Below are 19731 nucleotides of genomic sequence, written 5' to 3'. Positions count from 1 at the left end.
GGGCTCCCCCAGAGAGGCCAACCCCCTCCCCACCACCCAGTGCAGGCAACCTTCTTCATCAAGGTCATGGGAGTGAGGGCTGCTGGCCCAGCACTGTGGGAGGCCCTCCAAGAGCTTCAGCCCATTTTGCAGAGGAGTAAGTTGAGGCACGGAGAGAAGCAGATGGGGACAAGCGTATGACAAAGATGGGACTGGGAGTGACACATTGTGGTGGCTGGAGGCATTTCATGGGTTCAAATCCCAGCTCTGCCTTCCAGCAGCTCTGTGACTCTGGGCAAGACCTCATGCCTCTCTGAGCTTCAATTTCATCTAGAAATGGGGCTGATGTGCCTGGCACACAAGAGGCCTGCAGTATGCGTCAGCCACTGGTCTTCCTGTCCCAGGTGGTACTGGGACCCAGGTTTCCTCCTCCTACCCAGTGCCCTTCCAATGGTCCCTTGGGGACCGGGGCCCAGCCCTGTTGGCCCTATAAGGCTCCTCGGGCAGGGCAGGGCCCCAAGTGCCCCACTCAGGCCACAGGGTGGGCTTCCCAGGTATCCTTCCAGCCCTGACGCCTACCTGGTTTTTGCCATCCCAGCCCACGACCAGGTCATCCTGGTGGCTGCGTCGCGAATGCTCGGAGGCGAGGCGGAGGCTGCAGTGCCGAGGCAGGGGGAGCGGCAGCAGGTGGGTGAGCTCCCCTGGAGGCAGGGACACAGGGAGGGGCGGGAACGTGAGCTGAGGACATCAGTTCGAGGCCGAGAGGGTATAGGGGGCCACTTTGGGGCCACACGCTCAGGTAATCTGCACAAAATTCAGAAGCTACACCCTCATTTGGTCCCCATACCACTCAGTATAGTACCTCAGTGTCCCCGTGAGAACTCCAAATCTCTACTCCTGCAACGAGGCTTTGTACCTCCTCCATCAAGAGGTGGAATTTGTTTCCCTGGCCCTTGAACCTGGGTTGGCCTTGTGATTTGCTTGTAGAATTTGGTGAAGTTGACACTGGCAAACCCCAGCCTAGGCCTAAAGAGTCCTCAGCTCCCACTGGCTCTCTGGGATCCCTGCCCAGCCACTGTGAGAACAAACCCAGGCTGGCCTGCTGGATGGTGACACCACACAGAGGAGAACCTGAATGTTTCAGTCGAGGCTGTCCCAGACCAGCTGACAGGCAGCCAGCCCCCGAACACGTTAGAAAGCCCAGCCAAGATCAGCAGCACCACCTACCCAACTTGGGACTGACTTTGATGCGTGAGTAAGACCAGAAGAGCTGCCCAGCTGACCCACAGGCCCATGAACAGTGATAAATGCTCATTACTGTAAGTCACTGAGTTTGGGGTCATTTGTTACACAGAAATAACTGACTGATGCAGTCTCCTTCTTGTATCACTCTCAGGTCCCTCACACTCATGGTTGCCCAGGCCTCTCTGAATGTCCCACACCTACCTGGCCTCACTCACCTGCCCTATGATCTCATTCCACCTTGGGGTGTGACACAGGTGGTACCTTCATAGCTGAGGCCTCACAGCAGACAGTCTCCTTGCCCTAGATTTTCTTCCTTCATCCCTTAAGGCTGAGTCCAGCTGCCCTGACCTCCTGCACCACTTGATCCCATCCTGTGAGGCAACCAACTGGTCCTGCCTTCCTAGACCCCCAGAGCAGGAGTCCACCAAGACCCCAGTGCAGACAACAGCCACCATGCTGCCCTCTGAGCCCTCTGGAAGGGGTGCTGCCTGTCCCCGCACAGACTCTGGGGAGCTGTGCCCAGAGACGGTGGCACTAGCTGGTTCTCAAGGCATCATCTGGTCACCAGTCCAGGGAGCACTGACCACATTTGCATGCCACACACAGAGACACACCCCTCATTCCCTCCACCCCTGACCTGCTGGCTCCTATGCTCTGTCACCACATGGCAGGGTCCACGGACTGCTCAGCCCACCCATGGGCCCCTAAGCATGCACACGCTCATACATGCACACAAGGGCATACACATACCGCCTTGGCATGCTGAGGATCTTCTCATTTCCTCTGCCTTGCAGGGCACATGTGTGGCAACCGTGATCATGGGGAACTCCACTGGGCCACTCAGCAAGCCGTGCCCCCGGGGCCAGGGTCTGTACCGTGTCTCCCGCTTGGCAGGCCAGCAGGTCGGGCTCTGCTCTGTGTAAGGGGGCTCCTCAAACACTAACTGACAGTCTGTGTGCATAGACCCTTGGGGACAGGGTTGTTTCCTGGAGGGCCGCAGGGGTCACGGGTGCCACCATTGGGGCTGCACTCACCTCCCCTGCCAACCTTCAGTCTGTCAGCCTCAGCTCTGAAGCCTCTCGGGGATGCTCAGAGTTGGCACACCTTCCACGCCCTGGCCCTACCCTCCTGTCTTAACACGCTCAGGTAAAACCCCAACTCGTTGTCTGGGCCTGGGATCCTGTGTGACCTGGCTCCCCTGACCTGTCCCACCTCATCTCCCCCCTGCTCCTCCCTTCAGTCCACTCCAGCCATACTGGCCTTGCTGCTTTTGCTCCAGCCACAAAGCTTGTTCCCACCCCAGGGCCTTTGCACCTGCTGTTCCTTCTGCCTGCAATGATCTCCCCAGAGCTTCACCTTCTTGTCACTCGGGGCTCAGCTTAAACATCACCTCCTGAGACAGGCCTTCCCCGACCACCCTACCTGGAGGAGCTCCAGGACCCCAAACCAAGCCCTGCTTGTTTTCTCAGCCCTTCTCTCTAGGAGACACCCTGACGTTATCTTGTTCAGTATGTGTCCCTGCTCACAGCCTGCCTCCCTGAAGGCGGGGACCTGGGCCATCTTATTTCCCAGTGGATCCCCAGCACCTGGAACAGCACCTGGGATAAGCAGGTGCTCAATGATGGTGCTCTGAGTGACTGGGTGAATGGGCCACCCCTGCTGCAGCCGCTGGGAGACTCACCCTGCAGGCTGAGGGTCCCGGTGGGCTTGAGGAAGGGCCCGGAGAGGCTCGCGTTGATGGCCATCTCCTGGCCGTCCCACAGCACCATGTGGTGCAGGACACGGGTGCCACGGGCTCGCTCGTATGAGGTCTGCAGGACCAGCTCCCCAGGAAGGGTGTGGAGCTGGAAGAGAAAGATGGAGCTGGGTCACAGGGGAACCCGGCCCATGTTCCTGCTGAGGGTAGGAAAGGAGAGAAGCTTTCAGAAGAGGAAACACAAGAAACGAAGTTCTAACAGTTTACTGGGCTGGGCAGATAATGTAAGGGAGGGGAGTGAGGGGGTGCAAGGGGTGTGACATAGGAGACCGACGCCCCCTGTAAAGAGGACAGCCTCCTCTCAGCTCCACTTCCAAGCTGTGTGGCCTTGGGCCAGTTTCCCAACCTCTCTGGGCCTCATTTCCTTGTGTATAAAATGGGGTAAGAATAACAGTGCCAACTTCAGTGATATAATGGGTGTGATGTGCTCAGCCCAGGGCTGGACCCATGGACAATGCCATGTGGGGCTGCTGCAGTTGGTAGTAGGATTTCTCAAACATTTAGTGAGCACGTATTATGTCCTTGACCCAGTGCTGGGGGTTGGGGTACAAAGATAACCAAGACTGGCCTTGGCCCTTCAGGGGCTCCAGGCTGGTGGGGAGACAGTCACAGAGACAGAAAATGGTGGGACAAAGTGACAAGAGTAGCCACAAAAGATATTAGAGGGAGAAAGAAAATAAGCAGGGAAGGGCATTCTAGGCAGAAGGAACAGCCTGTGCAAAGGCTCAGCAAGGAGCACTCTCCCTGCTGGTGGGTGCCACAGGTGGAGGGTGGAGGGGACTTTTGGTGGGACGAGGGGAACTGACTCTTAAATGTCTCTAAAGCCCATCACTACTGCCCCCACCTCGGTCCAAGACATCATCATTCTGGCCCTGCTCACCGGCTTCTTCACTGTTGTCTCTGCTGTCCCCTGTAGGTCCCCCCCACCCCGCCCACAGCAACCAGAGGAATCTGAAAGCACCCCTTGGGTAGTGTCCTCAAAAGGTGTCCAATTTCAGAGAGAATAAAATCCAAACTCTTCCCTGTGGCCTGATATGCCCTGTATGATTGGATTCCCCCTCCTGCCCACCATTTCCCCCTCACTTACTCTGCTCCAGCCCAGTGGCCATTCCTCAAATATGTCAAATTCATTCCTGCCCAGGCCCTTTGCACATCTTGTTCCCTCTGCCTGGAATGCTCTTTCACTAGATTTTCTTTTTTCTTTTCTTCTTTTTTTTTTAAACATCTTTATTGGAGTATAATTGCTTTACAATGTTATGTTAGTTTCTGCTGTATAACAAAGTGAATCAGCTATATGCATACATATATCCCCATATCCCCTCCCTCTTGCGTCTCCCTCCCTCCCACCCTCCCTATCCCACTCCTCTAGGTGGTTACAAAGCACCGAGCTGATCTCCCTGTGCTATGTGGCTGCTTCCCACTGGCTATCTATTTTACATTTGGTAGTGTATATATGTCCATGCCACTCTCTTTGTCACAGCTTACTCTTCCCCCTCCCTGTGTCCTCAAATCCATTCTCTACATCTGCGTCTTTATTCCTGTCCTGCCCCTACGTTCATCAGTACCATTTTTTTTTTTTTAGATTCCATATATATGTGTTAGTATACGGTATTTGTTTTCCTCTTTCTGACTTACTTCACTCTGTATGACAGACTCTAGGTCCATCTACCTCACTACAAATAACTCAGTTTCTTTTTATGGCTGAGTAATATTCCATTGTACATACGTGCCACATCTTCTTTATCCATTCATCTGATGATGGACACTTAGGTTGCTTCCATGTCCTGGCTATTGTAAATAGAGCTGCAGTGAACACTGTGGTACATGACTCTTTTTGAATTATGGTTTTCTCAGGGCATATGCCCAGTAGTGGGATTGCTGGATCACATGGTATTTCTATTTTTAGTGTTTTAAGGAACCTCCATACTGTTCTCCGTAGTGGTTGTATCAATCTACATTCCCACCAACGGTGCAAGAGTGTTCCCTTTTCTCCACACCCTTTCCAGCATTTATTGTTCGTAGATTGTTTTGGTGATGGCCATTCTGACTGGTGTGAGGTGATACCTCACTGTAGTTGTGATTTGCATTTCTCTAGTGATTAGTGATGCCGAGCATCCTTTCACGTGTTTGTTGGCCGTCTGTGTATCTTCTTTCCACCAGATTTTCAAATGGCTGATATTTGCTTGTCATCTCCAGCGAACTCAAATGTCATCTCCTTAGTGGGGCCTTTCCTGGCCACCTAAATAGCTCCCCAGTAATTCCCACTCATATCACCCCATTTTGTTTTTTCTATAGTATGTATCATCATCTGGTATATTTTCTTATTTGATTTTTTTGTTGGTCAATCTCCCCACTAGACTGTACACTTGATGAGAGGAAGGACTCATCAATCCTGTTCTAAGCAACATCCCCAGTTTCTGGAATAGTGTCTGGTCTGGCACCTAGTAGATGCTCAATAAATAATGTGGAAGGAAGGAAAGAAGGAAGGAAGGAAGGGAGAGAGGGAGAGAGGGAGAGAGGGAGGGAGGGAGGGAGGGAGGGAGGGAGGGAGGGGAGGGAAGGAGGGAGGATGGATGGATACAGAGGCCAGCTGAGAATCCATTCCAGCAAATTTTGCCCATATCACAGCTCTGCCTACATTGGATCCTCCCAGGAACCAGGACAATTCCTCTTTTCTCAAAGGGCTGCCCCAGGAGCCTCCCAGCCTGCCCTAGCCCTGGCTCTAGCCTCCTCCACGCACCTGGGGGAAGGTCTGTTCCAGCGTGATGATGTTGGTGAGACTGTTCTTAGCAGCCAGCAGCCTGGAGCCAACGTGGAAATGATGCTCCTCCACCATCAAGGCAAATGTGCTCTCGGCTCCACCCTCAGAGTATCGTAGCTGGGCCAGAAGAAAAGCAAGTCAGATCTCCTCATCCAAGTCTCTGACAGAACACTGAGGAAGATGCTGGCTCTGTAAGCAAGCTCGGCCTCCCACAGCCCCGGACCCGAAAGACGCACAGCTCCCTGGATGGGACAAACTCTGATGACGGGAGGGTCCTGAACCTCAGTTTAGACCACCAGGTGTGGCCATGACAACAATCTCCCTGTGCCCCTCATGCTGTTAACACTGACTTGTAGATAGCTACCAGCCTGGGGCGGGCAGGCAAGAATTCTAGTTGTATTACCATTGTGAACAGCAGGGGGCAGTCTACTGCAGAGGACAACACACAAGCATTGCATTAAACAGACCAGGGCCCCAATTCGGGCTCTAGCAGGTATGGAATGAATGACCTCTAGCTAGTTCCATAACCACCTTCACTTTCTTATCACATAAATTGGGATAATGATACCTACCTTATTAATGAGTTGATATGAAAACTATATGAAATAATGTGCTAACTTCCAGGCTGGCTGAATAGCAGAATCACTTAGGGCACCTGCCGAAAATATAGATTCTGGGCCCCCACCCAAGACCTATAAAAACAGAGCCTCTGGAAACTGGGTCAAGAACTGGTATTCTTAAGAGCTCTCCAGAAGCATCTTTAATTTAGTGACGCCCCTGTCAAAAACGTTCAACCTGAATCATGTCTCACACAAACAATCTGACAAATTCAAATGGAAGATTTTTGCAAAACAACTTCCTGAACACTGCAAAGTCGTCAATGCAGGAGTTCTTTTAAAAACTTAACTATAGCGTATTTACAATATTGTGTTAGTTTCAGGTATACAGCTTCCGATTCTTTTCCATTATAGGTTATTACAAGATACTGAATACAGTTCCCTGTGCTACACAGTAAATCCTTGTGCAATGCAGGAGTTCTTCTTTAATGTGGTTAATGACAATGAAATGCTTAGGGGCAAGTATATCAATATCAGCAACTTACTTTGAAATGCATCAAAAATTAAGAAGGATGGAGAACTATGTGATAAAGTAGAGCAAAATATGAATGAAAAAAACCTAGGTGATGGGTACGTGGGTGTTCACTATAAAATTGTTTTAATTTTTCAGTGTCTGAAAAGTGTAATAATAAAATGTAGGCGGTGGGAAGAGAATTTCTAGATCAGGGGTCAGTCTTTGAGCCAAATTTGGCCCACTGCCTGATTTTGTAAATAAAGTTTTATTGGAACACGACCATGCCCATTTATTTACATACTGTCTATCGCTGCTCTTTTGTTACAATGGTAGTAGTTGCGACAGAGAGGGTATTGGGTGTAAAGGCTAAAATGTTTATTATCTGGCCCTTTACAGTAAAAGTTTGCAGACCTCTGTTCTAGATTAAGAAACTAAAGAGATTTCGGATTAAGAAACTGAATTTCTAGATTAAGAAACTGAATACCCTGGATGATCCTGATCTGCATTCTGGATTTAAAACAAACAAAACAAAACCGCTCGAAAGAACATTATTGCAAAAGAATGACTGTGACAACTGGGAAATTTTATGATGAACCATATATTCGATAATGGTATTATGTCACATGTTAAATTTCCTGAATTTTGTAATTCTGTTGTGTTATACAAGAAAATACCCTTGTTATAGGAAATACTCCTGGCAGTATTTAGGAGTAAAGAGATGCCTCCATAAACAATATTAACTCACAATAATACAGAAAATATGTGTACGAATATACAAATGTATATAACATATGTAAGTATAAATAGAAAGATGTGGTAAGATATTAACACTTGGTGATATAAGATAAATACCAGGGATGTATGTACAACAGGATGGCTACAGTTAACCCTGCTGGATGGTACATTTGAAAGTGGTTAAGAGAAGAGAAAGGTACAAATGAACCAATTTACAAAACAGAAACAGAGTCACAGATGCAGAAAACAAGCTTATGATTACCAAGGAGGAAAGGGGGGGAGGGATAAATTGAGAGATTGGGATTGATATATACACGTATATAAAATAGATAACTAATAGGGACCTACTGTAGAGCACAGGGAACTCTACTCAATGCTCTGTAATGACCTACATGGGAACAGAATCTAAAAAAGAGTGGATATATGTATACGTACAACTGATTCACTTTGCTGTACAGCCGAAAGTAACACAGCATTGTAAATCAACTATACTCCAATAAAACTTAATTTAAAAAAGAGAGAGAGGAGATTCTAGGAGTTCTCATCACAAGGAAGTAATTGTTTTTTCCTTTTCTTTTTCTGTATCTCTATGAGATGATGGATGTCGACTAAACTTACTGTAGTTATTTCACAACAGATGTAAGTCAGATCAGTATGCTGTACATGTTAAAGTTATACGGTGCTGTATGTCAATTACATCTCAATAAAGCGGGAAAAAACCGATCGGTAAATATCCACTGTCCTACAATAACCTTTCTATAGGTTGGAAATTATTCAAAATAAAGATTAGGGGAAAACTAAGAGGTTCCCCAAATGATGGTGCAGTGAAATCTGGGGAGCACTGAGATTCTGTGTGATGTGTGGGTACAGGGCCTGGCACACAGTAGGTGCTCTGTAAACAAAGGCAGCCTGGCCCAGGGCAGGGAGGGCTTTTAACAAAACTGGGTGGCTGGTGGGATAATGAAGTGACCAGCTGGTGATTGTAATCACTCACTCATTTACACATCCTGTCATTCATTCATTCATTCTTTCATTCATTCACTACACGCACCTACTACGTACTGGGCCCTGTGCCAGGTGCTGGGCACACCTTCCAGGATCTCCTGATCTGGAGAAGAGGGGCAGACAGAAATAAACAATGGCAGCAGCACGGAGGGAGGGGGAATCGTGGGCCTCATGGGTCCTCCTGTCTTCCCCCAGGACCTCCAGATGCTACACACAGGGCAGATGCATGAGTGCGGGAGATGCTGGGGGTTTCAGGTAAAAATGGGATTTGTGGACAAGGGCACGAAGACACGCAAAGACCCGTGGGAAGGCAGACGGGACACCTGGGAGGTGATGCTGGCTCAGCTCAAAGGCTGCGTCATCTGATCCAGCGACCGGGAGCGTGCCAGGCCGGGTGAGGTGGCACCAGGCACCAGGCGGGCAAAGCCTCCCCTGGCTCCTAAGGGTCTCGTGGGCCCGGCTGGGGGCCGCAGGGGCTATAGCCCAGGAATGTAAACCTGGGCCTGTTTGGGAAAGCTGGAGCCAGGGGTTTCCGAGAGTCGCCCACGGGGGCCTGTGCAGCCGGCAGACAGATGTGGATGTGTTAACACTCTCCACACCCGCCTCGGGCAGGGCATCTGGAACCAGTTAGGAGCTCAAGGGAGGCGGGGACACAGTTACCTTGGCTGAGGCTGAGGCTCTGCTGGGGCAGCAGCCTAGGAGGATGGGGAGGTGATGCCGGCCTGAGAGCCGCAGCTCTTTGCTGGAAAGAAAGAGGATGTGAGAGGTCTGGCTTGAGGGCACCCTGTCCAGGGCCTCCAGGGCCGGGTCAGGACCAAGCCAACCTCCCCAGCAGAGGGGTGGAGACTCAGGAACACAGCAGCAGAATAGCCGATAAAGGGCTATTCACACGCCCCGAGGCCTGAGGGCCATGGGTTGTAATGGTCGGGGCTGCAGCCTGCTCCCAGGCGACCTGAGTTTGAATCCCAGCTTGGCCTCTGCCTGGTCCTGGGCAGGGACATTGGGCAAGTCCCTCAGTTTCCCCTTCAGCACAGGGGCTGGGTGGTACCGGGAGGCACGTCTTCTGGAGACCCACCGATGGGCCCCCTCGGGCTTGGCCAGTGGAGGCTCAGCAGAGTAGACGGTGGGATTTAAACCCGGGCTCCCTCCCAGCAGCCCTGTGCACACAGCACCCCTTCCCTGCCTCTTCAGGCTGGGGTGTTCATGGCTCCCGACTGCTGCCAGCCCTGGGGGCTGTCCTGGCCTGGTGGTGCCTCTACACCAGGGTGTCTCAACCTCAGCGCAGCTGACACCTTGGGCCACACGATTCAGTGTCGTGGGCTGACCTGTGCGTTACAGGAGTCTGGCAGCACCTCTGGCCCCCGCCCGCTAGGAGCCAGTAGCATCCCATGCCGAGTCGTAACAACCAGACATTTCCCCAGACATTGCCAAACACTCCTGGGTGGGCACACTCGCCCCCAGGTGAGAACCACTGGCCACCTGACTTCATCTGACTGTAAGACCCCCGACCCCGGCACCCAGTAGGTCCCTGGATTGAAGAGCTGTAATAGTTACTAATATGTACTCGAGGCCTGGGATGCCTTTAGTTTGTGAGACCAAGAACTCCTCATCCATGCCCTGCCCCCAGAGGTCAAAGATATTTTATCAGCTGTGTGACCTTGGGTAAGTCACTTGGCCTCTCTGAGCCTCCCTTGTCACACCTGTGCAGTGGGGCTGTAGGTCAGGAGTGCTCAGCTGTTGTCTCCCTCACTCATTCCTCTCCTCTCAGGGCCCCCAGAGTGTAGAGAACCCCTCACCTGAGCGCCCGGTTCTGGCCACGGATGTTGAAGACCAGGCAGGCTTGAGAATCACAGGTCAGCTGCAGGGAAGAACTCATCTCCTCCTCTGTCCAGAGCTCCCAGAACATGAGCTGAAGAGGGATGTGGGGGAAGGCTGTGAGGTGTGGGGAGGGTAGGGGCCTGAGGACCCTCACAGGCCAGGCCATGCTCCACAGCCCCAGCATGTCCCTGTCCCCCCCAGCCCGGCGTGGCAGACGCCCATCAGGCCTGGCCCCATCTAACAACCTCTTGGACGGTGAGGACCCTTGGGCAGGGCCTGGACTGGCTCCCTTACTGCAGCCCAGGTTGCCTACTGTGGGCCCCCAGTGCAGACCTGCGCCCCTGACGTCGGCAAAGAATGACCTCCCCACGGGTCTTCCATCACCCGGTCCTGAGGCCAGGAAAAGGGGATTCAGATGAAGTCAGGGGAGAAGGGAGCTCGGGCTGCTCCGTTGTGGGTTACAGTGACACAGACCCTCTGCGTGAACAGTGACATCCTGGCCCTCCAGGACTCCTCCCACAGGAGAGTGCAGTGAGGGGCAGGGGGATTGCTGGATAGTCCAAAACAGGAGGCTGGAAAAGAGGCTTTGATGCGTGCGCTCTGTGACTCGTGGGGGAGTGGGAGGGCCCAGCCAAGCAAGGTGAGTTCACACCAAACGACAGTGGCTGGGACACGGCGCCATGCAGTGGGGCCACAGCACATTTCCTTTCTCAGAGGTTGTTGGCGGCGAGCATCTCAGGGAAGGGCCCCGTACCAAGCCTGAGTCCCTATTTTGATGTCTACTTGTTCTGTGACCTTGGGCAGGTCACCTAGGCGCTCATGTGTGACCCAGAGATGATGAGGATTATACTTACCACCATCACCGTCACCACCAGAGCAGCAAAAGCTTCTAAAGCATCTGCTCCAGCCACACACCGTCCCAGGTGCATTACTGGTATTCCTCGCTCCATCCTCACAACCCCCACATTATCGATACAATTATTATCCCCATTTCACAGATGAGCAGATGGAGGGCACAGAGAGGTTAAGGAATTTGCCCAAGGCCACACAGCCAGCAAAAGGCAGAGCTGGGACTGACCTCCGGAGACGGCATTCCGTAACAACTGTGCCGCTCTGCCTCTCGCTGGGGTGTCAGGTGATGAGTCAATGCATATAAAACCCTTAGAATGGTGCCGGGCACGCAGTAGGCGCTCTACAAATGGAAGCTGAGCTTTGATTTTGATTAAAAAGTGGAAGGGCGGAAAGGACACAGCATCAGGAACTGGAACACAGAGATGCAGGGGGCCAGTCCACACCAGCCCCACAGCTGGGAATACAGAGGTCACTCAGTAGACACTGGTTACGATTATTACTATTATTAATAAAGCCTTTACAAACTGTAAAGTGCTGGAGAGACACAAGGCAAGAGCATCCCGGTCAATCGTGCAAACAGTGGTCCTCTGCTCCCGGGAACAGGATGGGAGGGAGCCTGCCCCTGCCCAGGCTGGCCACCCACTCCTCACCTGGCTGGCGAAGGGCAGGCCCAGCCTCCGGAGAGCGGGCGCCGTGTGGCTGACATTCACCACCAGCTCCAGAGGGCCGTTCACCGGCCAGGCCACCAGGGCTGCCACGTCCACGCTGATCCCACCATCCCCACTTTGGAGGACCACACGGGCCTGGGTCTGGGTCTCTAAAGGCAGAGAATGGCAAAGGCTGCTAGAGACTGGGGTTCACCTCCCTTCCCAGTTTAGGGTCGCACCCTGAGGATACCAGTGGGATTGACCCTGGGCAAGTGTTTCACCTCTCTGAGTCCCAGTGACATCATCTGTCAGGAGGCGTCCCCCAGTCTAGGCCTGGCCAGTTCCTTCTCTCACTGGAGTCGCTGCTGATAGGACAACTCCTCTGAGAAGCCCCCCATGACTGCCCATCTAAAGTACCTCCCAGCGCTTCCTGCTCTCTCCCCTGCCAGAAGGTCAGCTCCATGATGGGAGGGCCTTTAGTCTGTTTCATTCCCTGCTGTAACCCCAGCACTTAGCACAGCCCCAGCCAGACACATCATAGGTGTCCGGTACTTGTTGAGGGAATGAACAAACCAATGATGCGTCTCTTCAGGGTCAATCAAATATCAAATCAATATCAAATAATACTGACCTGCAGCTTGCCTGGCCCAGGCTGGAGGGTCTCTGTCCCCTCCCACCCCACAGGGGCATCTCTTCCAGTCCCCTGCCTCCCGCTGGGCTGCCCCTCATCTTCGCAGCAGGTAAAAACTCTCCAGAAAAGGATAGTCCAGGATCTGGCCCAGCCCTGTCACCTGCCACTTGGGCCTAGCAGGGTGGGTGGCCCTCTCTGGCAGACACAGACAAGCCTGGCAGCTCTGAGCCTCAATCTCCTCACCTATAAAGTGGGCACAGCCCACCCACCTTGAGGGACATTGCCAAGATCAACTGAGATACCACATCTGCGAACACCTGTGCATGGGGCACATAGTAGGTCTCAGGAAGGGGTCGTTTCCTTCCTTCGTTATGCAATGTTCAACCACGTGCACCTACTATGTGTGTGGGGGGGCATGAGGAATGAGGGGACACACAGTGAAGGGGACCAAGTCCTCTTGCCCGGGGAGGTTCCAGATTGTGGGAAGTCACCAAGAATGCTGATGCCAGGCAGAAAACGCCCCCTGAGGGACTGGGACGGCAGTGGGTGGGGGGTGAGAGGTCACCCTGGCTGGAGGCCAGCACACCAGGCCTCCTGGCCCCGGGCAACTGGAGTGTGGAAATTATCCCTGGGACGACTGTCCTATTACTTTCCCCCCACACCCCCTACAAACCCTTCCTCAGAGCAGTCTGTGAGGTCAGCGCACACCGAGACAGTCGCCTGTCCGATCCAGGCCCCCGCCCACCCCACCGGATGCTGAGAGCTGAGGATGGAAGAGTTTGAGACCAGAAGAAGATGACCCAAGGGACTCGGGGACACACAGGGATCCTGATCTCCACAATCTACACAGGGGTCAGAGGGTGGCTCTGGAGTCATACCACCTGGATTCATCGTTAACCAGCTGTGTAGCCCGGAACAAGTGACTCGACCTCTCTGTACTTCTGTTCCTCCCTTGCAGAACGGGGATGGTGTTACTAACCCCTCTCTCATATGTTCACACATTCACTCAACAGATGATTAATTGAACACCTACTATCTGTCACTCTGCAAACAAACATCATCCCCGTCCTTGTGGAGTGTACATTCTAGTGTGGGGTGAGTGGAAGACAGGCAATGAGAAATAAAGATATTTAAAAAGTAAGTTACACAGTATGTTTGAATGACAAAGCCAGGGAGAGGGATGGGGAGAGCTGGAGAGAGGTGGGGGTGCAAATAAATAGGGGGAGCAGGCAAGGCTTCACTGAGGAGACGACATTTGAGAAATACCCACAGGAGGTGAGAGAGTGACTGTGGGGAAGAGCATTCTGGGCAGAGGGAAACAGCCTGTACAAAGGTCCTGAGGCAGAAGCAAGCCTCATGCGCTGGAGGAATATCAAGGAGTGGAATGAGCAGGGGCCAGGAGAGAGGTCAGAGGTTACGGTCTGGCTCCTGAGGGCCTGAAGGCCCCACTGGGGGCTTCAACTTTCCCTTGGTGTGCATGGGATGGCTGAGCAGATTCCCTTAGCTCCTGTGTATTGAGGACTTGCCTGGTATGTATGCAGTAAGCATTCCATCAATGGTGGCTCTTATCACTGTCATCTTCCCTTCCTCCTCCAATATGGGTTAAACTGTTTCCCCCTAAAAATTATGTTGAAGTCCTAAGTCCCTGACCTGTGAATGCGACCTTATTTGGAAATAGGGTCTCTGAAGGGGTAATCAAGCCAAGATGAGGTGCTAGATTAGGATGGGCCCTCATCCGATGACTGGCATCCTCATAAAAAGAAGAGAAGAGGCAGAGACACAGGGGCAGAGATTGCAGTGATGCAGCCACAAGCCCAGGAACACCTGGGGCCACCAGGAGCTAGAAGAGGCAAGGAAGGATCTTCCCCTGAAGACTTTGGAAGGAGCATGGCCCTGACAACACCTGATTTCTGACTTCTGGCCTCCAGAACTGCGGGAGAATAAACTTCTGTTGTTTTAAGCCACCCAGTTTATGATACGTTGCTTTGGCAGCCCTGGGAAGTGAACAGACGCTCCCTTAGGAGTGCGGCTCCAAGGCCAAGGGTGTCCTGGTTAGTCCTGGAGCTCAGGGTCAACTGGGCCTTAGGCTGGCGGGCAGTCCCCACATGGGGGAAGCCAGCTTTCATCCATGGGCAGTGCCTAGTGGCCTTACCGCGTGTCTGCAGCTCGGCGCTGATGCGGGCCTCTGCTGGGAACCCCGCCTGCCATAGGGCCTGGCTGTCATGCTCACTCCAGCCAGAAAGCTCCAGGCGCCCATCGCGGTGATGGCAGCTCACAGAGTAGTTCAGAGACGTGGCCCCTGCCGAGACGCGTCCCGAATTCTCAAAGCCAGAGTCACTGTCGTGAACGTCCACGGAGACCTGGAATGACACCCAGGAGATGCTGGACCACCCTGCACAGAGAGCATCAGCCCAGCCCAGCTGGCACCAGCTCCTACAGACCCTGGGGTTTTGTACCACCCATGCCCATGCCGCTGGGATGGGAAGAACCAGGACCCCTTCAAGGAAGCAGGTTGGAGGAACAACTGGGTTACACGTGGCCAACTACACGTGTGCTGTTTTGCTGGTGGCGAGGGGCTCTGCCTGCTGAGGAGTGACTGCTACCAGGTACAGCGTTCCCATCTGGGGCGATGAAAACGTTCTGAATTAGAGAGTAGTCGCACACATTTATGAATGTACTAAACGCCCCTGAATTGTACACTTTAAAATAGTTCAAATGGTCAATACATATTTTGCCACAATAAAAAAGTTAACAATAAAACTTTTAAAAATTTTTTCAAAAAGTTAAAAATACACACCTTGGCCCTCAAAGGCCTTTGAGTTCGCAACCTCCCCACCATATGTACGTAAGTTAATCACTGGAGCCACGACAGCACAGCAGCCATCACTGGCCGAACACGCAGTGCGTGGCAACAGGTGGCGAGGCCCCTCACTGCTCTGTGTCACCCACTCTATAAAGTGGGAAGTGTCACTCCATCATTCAACGATGCTGACTGAGCACCTACTACACGCTGGGCCCTGTTAAACCCAGGGATACTGTCATGCACACGACAGACAGAAATGTCTGACCCCGTGGAGCTTAAACACCAGCAGTGGGAGACAGACCAGGACAAGGTCAAAGGCGTCACATGTCAAACAATGGGAAGATGATGGAAAAGAGGAAGCTGGGAAGAGGCTAGGAAGGGTGTAAAATAAGAAGATGTAGATATAGATGTCTCTGCCCCGGTTCCTGCTAATATTTGGTCTTTGACCCCAGTCCTGACACAGAGCCCCTGTACCCTTGTAAATTCTTGAGTGATGGGGGTGACAGGAGCATCTGACATGGAGCTCCTAAGTCCCTTAGAATTTCCTGGGTGATAGGAGAGTCTTTTGTGCTAATGAGGTGACTCTTGGGGGGCTTCTGGGTGGAGGCTGGTCAATCCAGGTTGACTTCAAGGGTTTGACTGCACGACTGGAAGGATGGACGAGGTGCCATTTGCCGAGATGGGGAGACGGGGAGGGGCAGGTCAGGGGTGTTGGCCTGTCTGGTTTGGAACAGTCAAGTCGGAGGTGCCTGCCAGGCATCTGAGTGGAGATACAGCAGGCAGGTGGGTCTACGGGTCTGGGGTTCAGTGGAGGGAGAAATGGGGGACATGGCAGTGCAGAGATGGCACTGGTGTGAGACTGGATGAGCCCACGAAAGGAGTGTGTGTGGAAAACGGGGAAAAAGAGGGCTGAGGAGAAGCGCCAGGTCTGCTGGGAGCGCGGGGAGCTCTGGAGGAGGAGAGTGTGTAACAGCCCCGGGGCACATGGCTGGGCAAGGAAAATGAGTATTAGCATCCCCAATTTCCAGATGAGGAGACTGAGGCTCAGAGGGAGGTCCGAACCTTGTTCTACCATCCCCTTGTCTCCGAGGTATTTCCAGAAAGGTTTGTTGAATGAATGAATGAATGAATGATTTCCACTATCACTGGTACTTGCTGAGGCTGACCTGCAGGCCCAGCTTGTCCTCCACCCACAGCGTCTGCAGTGTGGGGATGTTGTGCTGGAACATGCAGTCTAGGGAGATGTGCTCCGGCCACCTAGTGAAGGTCAGCTCCTCGGACACCTGTCAGGGTGGATGACCGTGGGACTGGGGCCATTGGGCTGGGCCATCCCCACAGCCCCCAGTCCCCCAAGGCCCCGTCAGCAGAGCCCCCACCTGTCTGCCATCCACTCCAACCCGCAGGGTGTGTCTGTAGCTGGGCCCGAGCCTCTCGGTGGTCAGGTCCAGCAGGACGTGGGCTGGGAGGGCCAAGGGCTGAAGCAGGTTGTGTGTGAGCAGCAAGTTCACCTCCTGCTGGGTCTACAATAGAGCAAGAGAAACCAAGACTCGTGTGAGATATCACGAAGAGATATTTGTACACCCGTGTTCATAGCAGCACTCGTAACAATAGCCAAAGGGTGGAAGCAACCCAAGTGTCCACTGATGAATAAATGGATCAACAAAATCTGGTCCATCCACCCAAAGCTATGCTATTCAGCCTTAAAAAGGAAGGAAAGCAATAGAGCTCGGGGGAGGGGAAAATGAGGAGTTATTGTTTAGTGGGTATAGAGTTTCAGTTTTGCTAGATGAAAAGAGTTCTGGAGATGGATGGTGGTGATGTTTGCACAAAAATGTGAACATACTTAATACCGCTGAACTGTGTACTAAAAAGCGGTTAAGGTGGTAAATTCTGTTATGCATATTACACCACAATAAAAACAGTTTTAAATAAAATAAAAACACGTATGTGATTAATAAAATAATATACAATAAGGAACCAGACACTGTCCAAGTGCTAATGGATAGGATAGATAGATGAATTGTGATAGAGGCACACCATGGAATACTATACAGCAGTGAAAAAGGATAATCAACACAGAGTGGGTGAATCTCACAAACATAATGTCGAACAAAACAAGGCAGATGCAAAAGGGAGCACGCTGTGTGCTTCCATGAACATGACATTAAAGAAGTCGTATGAACGGTGGCTCCTGGGGAGTTAGGAAGGGGAAAGGACAGCTGAGGACTTCCCCTTGGAAGCCTCATTCCTCTACTCGTGGACCTTGATGCTCTCATATGCCAGGGTCCTCTTTGGAGCTCCGCGGGTATCCAAATGCTTCTCCTCGGGCCTCGGGGGCACATGGCCTCAGCACCCCTTCCCAGGCCACCCTGGGTACCCCACCCATCCACACCCTCACCTCGGTGGTATTGAGAATGAACAGCCCCCGTAGTGTGTTGGCATCCATGGTGACCAGCACCTGGGCGTCCACAGCCACGGAGTTCACCATGATGTAGCCAGAGCCATCCACTCGACCCGGGACCCCCAGGGCCTGGAGGGGTTTAAGGAGATGGAAGCAGGGCTTCTTAACTAGGGTGGGGTCCCAAGTGGGCATCAGGGAGGGGTGCTATAATCCCCCTTGAACTGACCACAAAATGGGGCATGTGCCCATGAAAGTCTCTACAGGAGTGGGCTTGTGACTTTGATCAGGTTCCCAGAGTGCCCAAGGTCCCCACATCGGTAGCCCTGCACAGTTCAACGAGCTTCCCCCACCCCCTTCCACCTCCCCAAACTACGAGGATCGCATCTTTATACCCAAGAGAACCACATCCTGTGAAACCAACTGGCCAAGAGTCTTCCAACCACTGGCAGCTGCGAACGTGCATCTCCCCACCTCTCCTCCCCGATCCCCTCCGCCTTCCCAGGCGCACAGAACTCAAACACCTGCTCCCAAGAGGCAGACGGGAGCCTGTCCAGGAAGCAGCCTGCAAGGCTGGCCCACGTGGGCAACTCTCTCTGCTGCTCCCGCAAGCACATCCCAGAGCACATCGGCAGTGTGGTTTCGTCTAATCCTGAGAGAGGAGGAGGCCTTTGCACCCCGTTTATGATGATGAAACTGAAGCCCAGGGAGGAACAGTGATTTGCTCAAGGTCACCAGAGACGGGGCAGAATTGCCATTCAGAGTCTGGCGCTTCCCGGCCTCAAAGGCAGCCTTCCCAGCACCCAGGTCGGCTGCCCAACTCTCCCTGTCTGACACAGCGTTCGACTCTGGTAACCCTTCCCTCCTCTTGGAGTCCTTTCCTCCCCAGCCTTCTCCCTTGGCGTTTCTCCTCCTCTTGGCCTGTTCTTCTTGGTACCCTTGGCCACTTCCTTCTCATCCCTCCAGCTCTGCAGCCTGAGCACTTAGTCTCCACCTACCCCACAGCCACGTCAGCCAGTCTGTGGCTTTAAATGTGACCACCTAGAGGTGGAGCCCTCCAGTCCAGACCACAGCCGACCTCCCGACTCGAGAGCTGCCCCCAACATCTCCACTTGAGCGTTTAAGAGCCCTGTCAAATTTAACACATCCAAAATAGGCCTGGAGTTGGTGACACCACTTCCCCAACCCTCCTCCTCCATCCACCATTCTCCCCACTCGGAGAACAGCAGCCCCTGACCTCTCATCATGTATGACAAAAGCACAGTCACCATCCACTCCCCTCTTTTTCTCACACCCACATGCAATTTCTATCCAGTCCTCTGTGATGGATCCTGAATCCAAGTGTGCTCCCACCCCATGGGCTTTTTATAAAACAGGAGTCAGCAAACAATGGCCCACAGGCCACATCCAGCCCACTGCCTGTTATAAATAAAGCTTTATTGGAACACAGACACATAGTGCATATTGTCTATGGAGCTTTGTACTACAAGAGCAGCACCGAGCAGTTACAACAGCAGCTGAACGGCCTGCAAAGCCAAAGATATTTACTATATGAACTTTTATAGAGATGGGTTGCTGACCCCAGTCCTAGAGAATGCCCTTCCCTCTCCAGCCCTGCCTCAGGGCCTTTGCACTGGCCATACTTAGAATATCCTTTCCCCAGACACAAAACAATGCTACTCCCTCCTCTCCTTCAAGTCTGTGCTCAAACGTCATCCTGTCTTTGGGGCCAATCTTGACCGACTATAAAATTGCAATATCTGCCCTGTTTTTTACGCCCCCCTTTCCCACTTTCTCTCTCCCCTTAGCCCTCACCACTGTGTGATACACTCCACAGTTCAGTGATTTATTCTGGGGGTTGCCAGTCTGCCCCAGGCAGGCATTCATATCTGCTTTGTTTATGGGTGTATGTCCAGGGCACAGAGGAGCTCCTCAATAAGTATCTGAGGAGTCCATCCCTCCAGGGTTCACCCGATCTCTCTGGTTTGGGCAGTGGTCAAAAAGGAGGCCCATCCTGTCCCCTGGAGACT

At 52.6% G+C, this 19731-nt stretch overlaps 1 protein-coding gene across 1 annotated transcript in view; it reads right to left on the bottom strand.

Moving 5' to 3' along the window:
* The window catches only part of LOC136135307 (uncharacterized), a 181196-nt gene that overhangs the window by 28038 nt on the left and 133427 nt on the right, over positions 1 to 19731 (bottom strand). The window contains exons 44-50 of the mRNA XM_065893207.1: positions 14653 to 14860; positions 11873 to 12039; positions 10349 to 10461; positions 9213 to 9294; positions 5721 to 5858; positions 2906 to 3068; positions 559 to 680 (exon numbers count right to left, since the gene is read on the bottom strand). Of these exons, the coding sequence (XP_065749279.1) occupies positions 559 to 680; positions 2906 to 3068; positions 5721 to 5858; positions 9213 to 9294; positions 10349 to 10461; positions 11873 to 12039; positions 14653 to 14860 (993 nt within the window). The remainder of the gene's footprint in view (positions 1 to 558; positions 681 to 2905; positions 3069 to 5720; positions 5859 to 9212; positions 9295 to 10348; positions 10462 to 11872; positions 12040 to 14652; positions 14861 to 19731) is intronic.

This window comes from Phocoena phocoena, chromosome 15 (genome assembly GCF_963924675.1).
Source record: "Phocoena phocoena chromosome 15, mPhoPho1.1, whole genome shotgun sequence".
Classification (NCBI taxonomy): Eukaryota; Metazoa; Chordata; class Mammalia; order Artiodactyla; family Phocoenidae; genus Phocoena; species Phocoena phocoena.
This window is presented reverse-complemented; position numbering and strand designations above follow the sequence as displayed.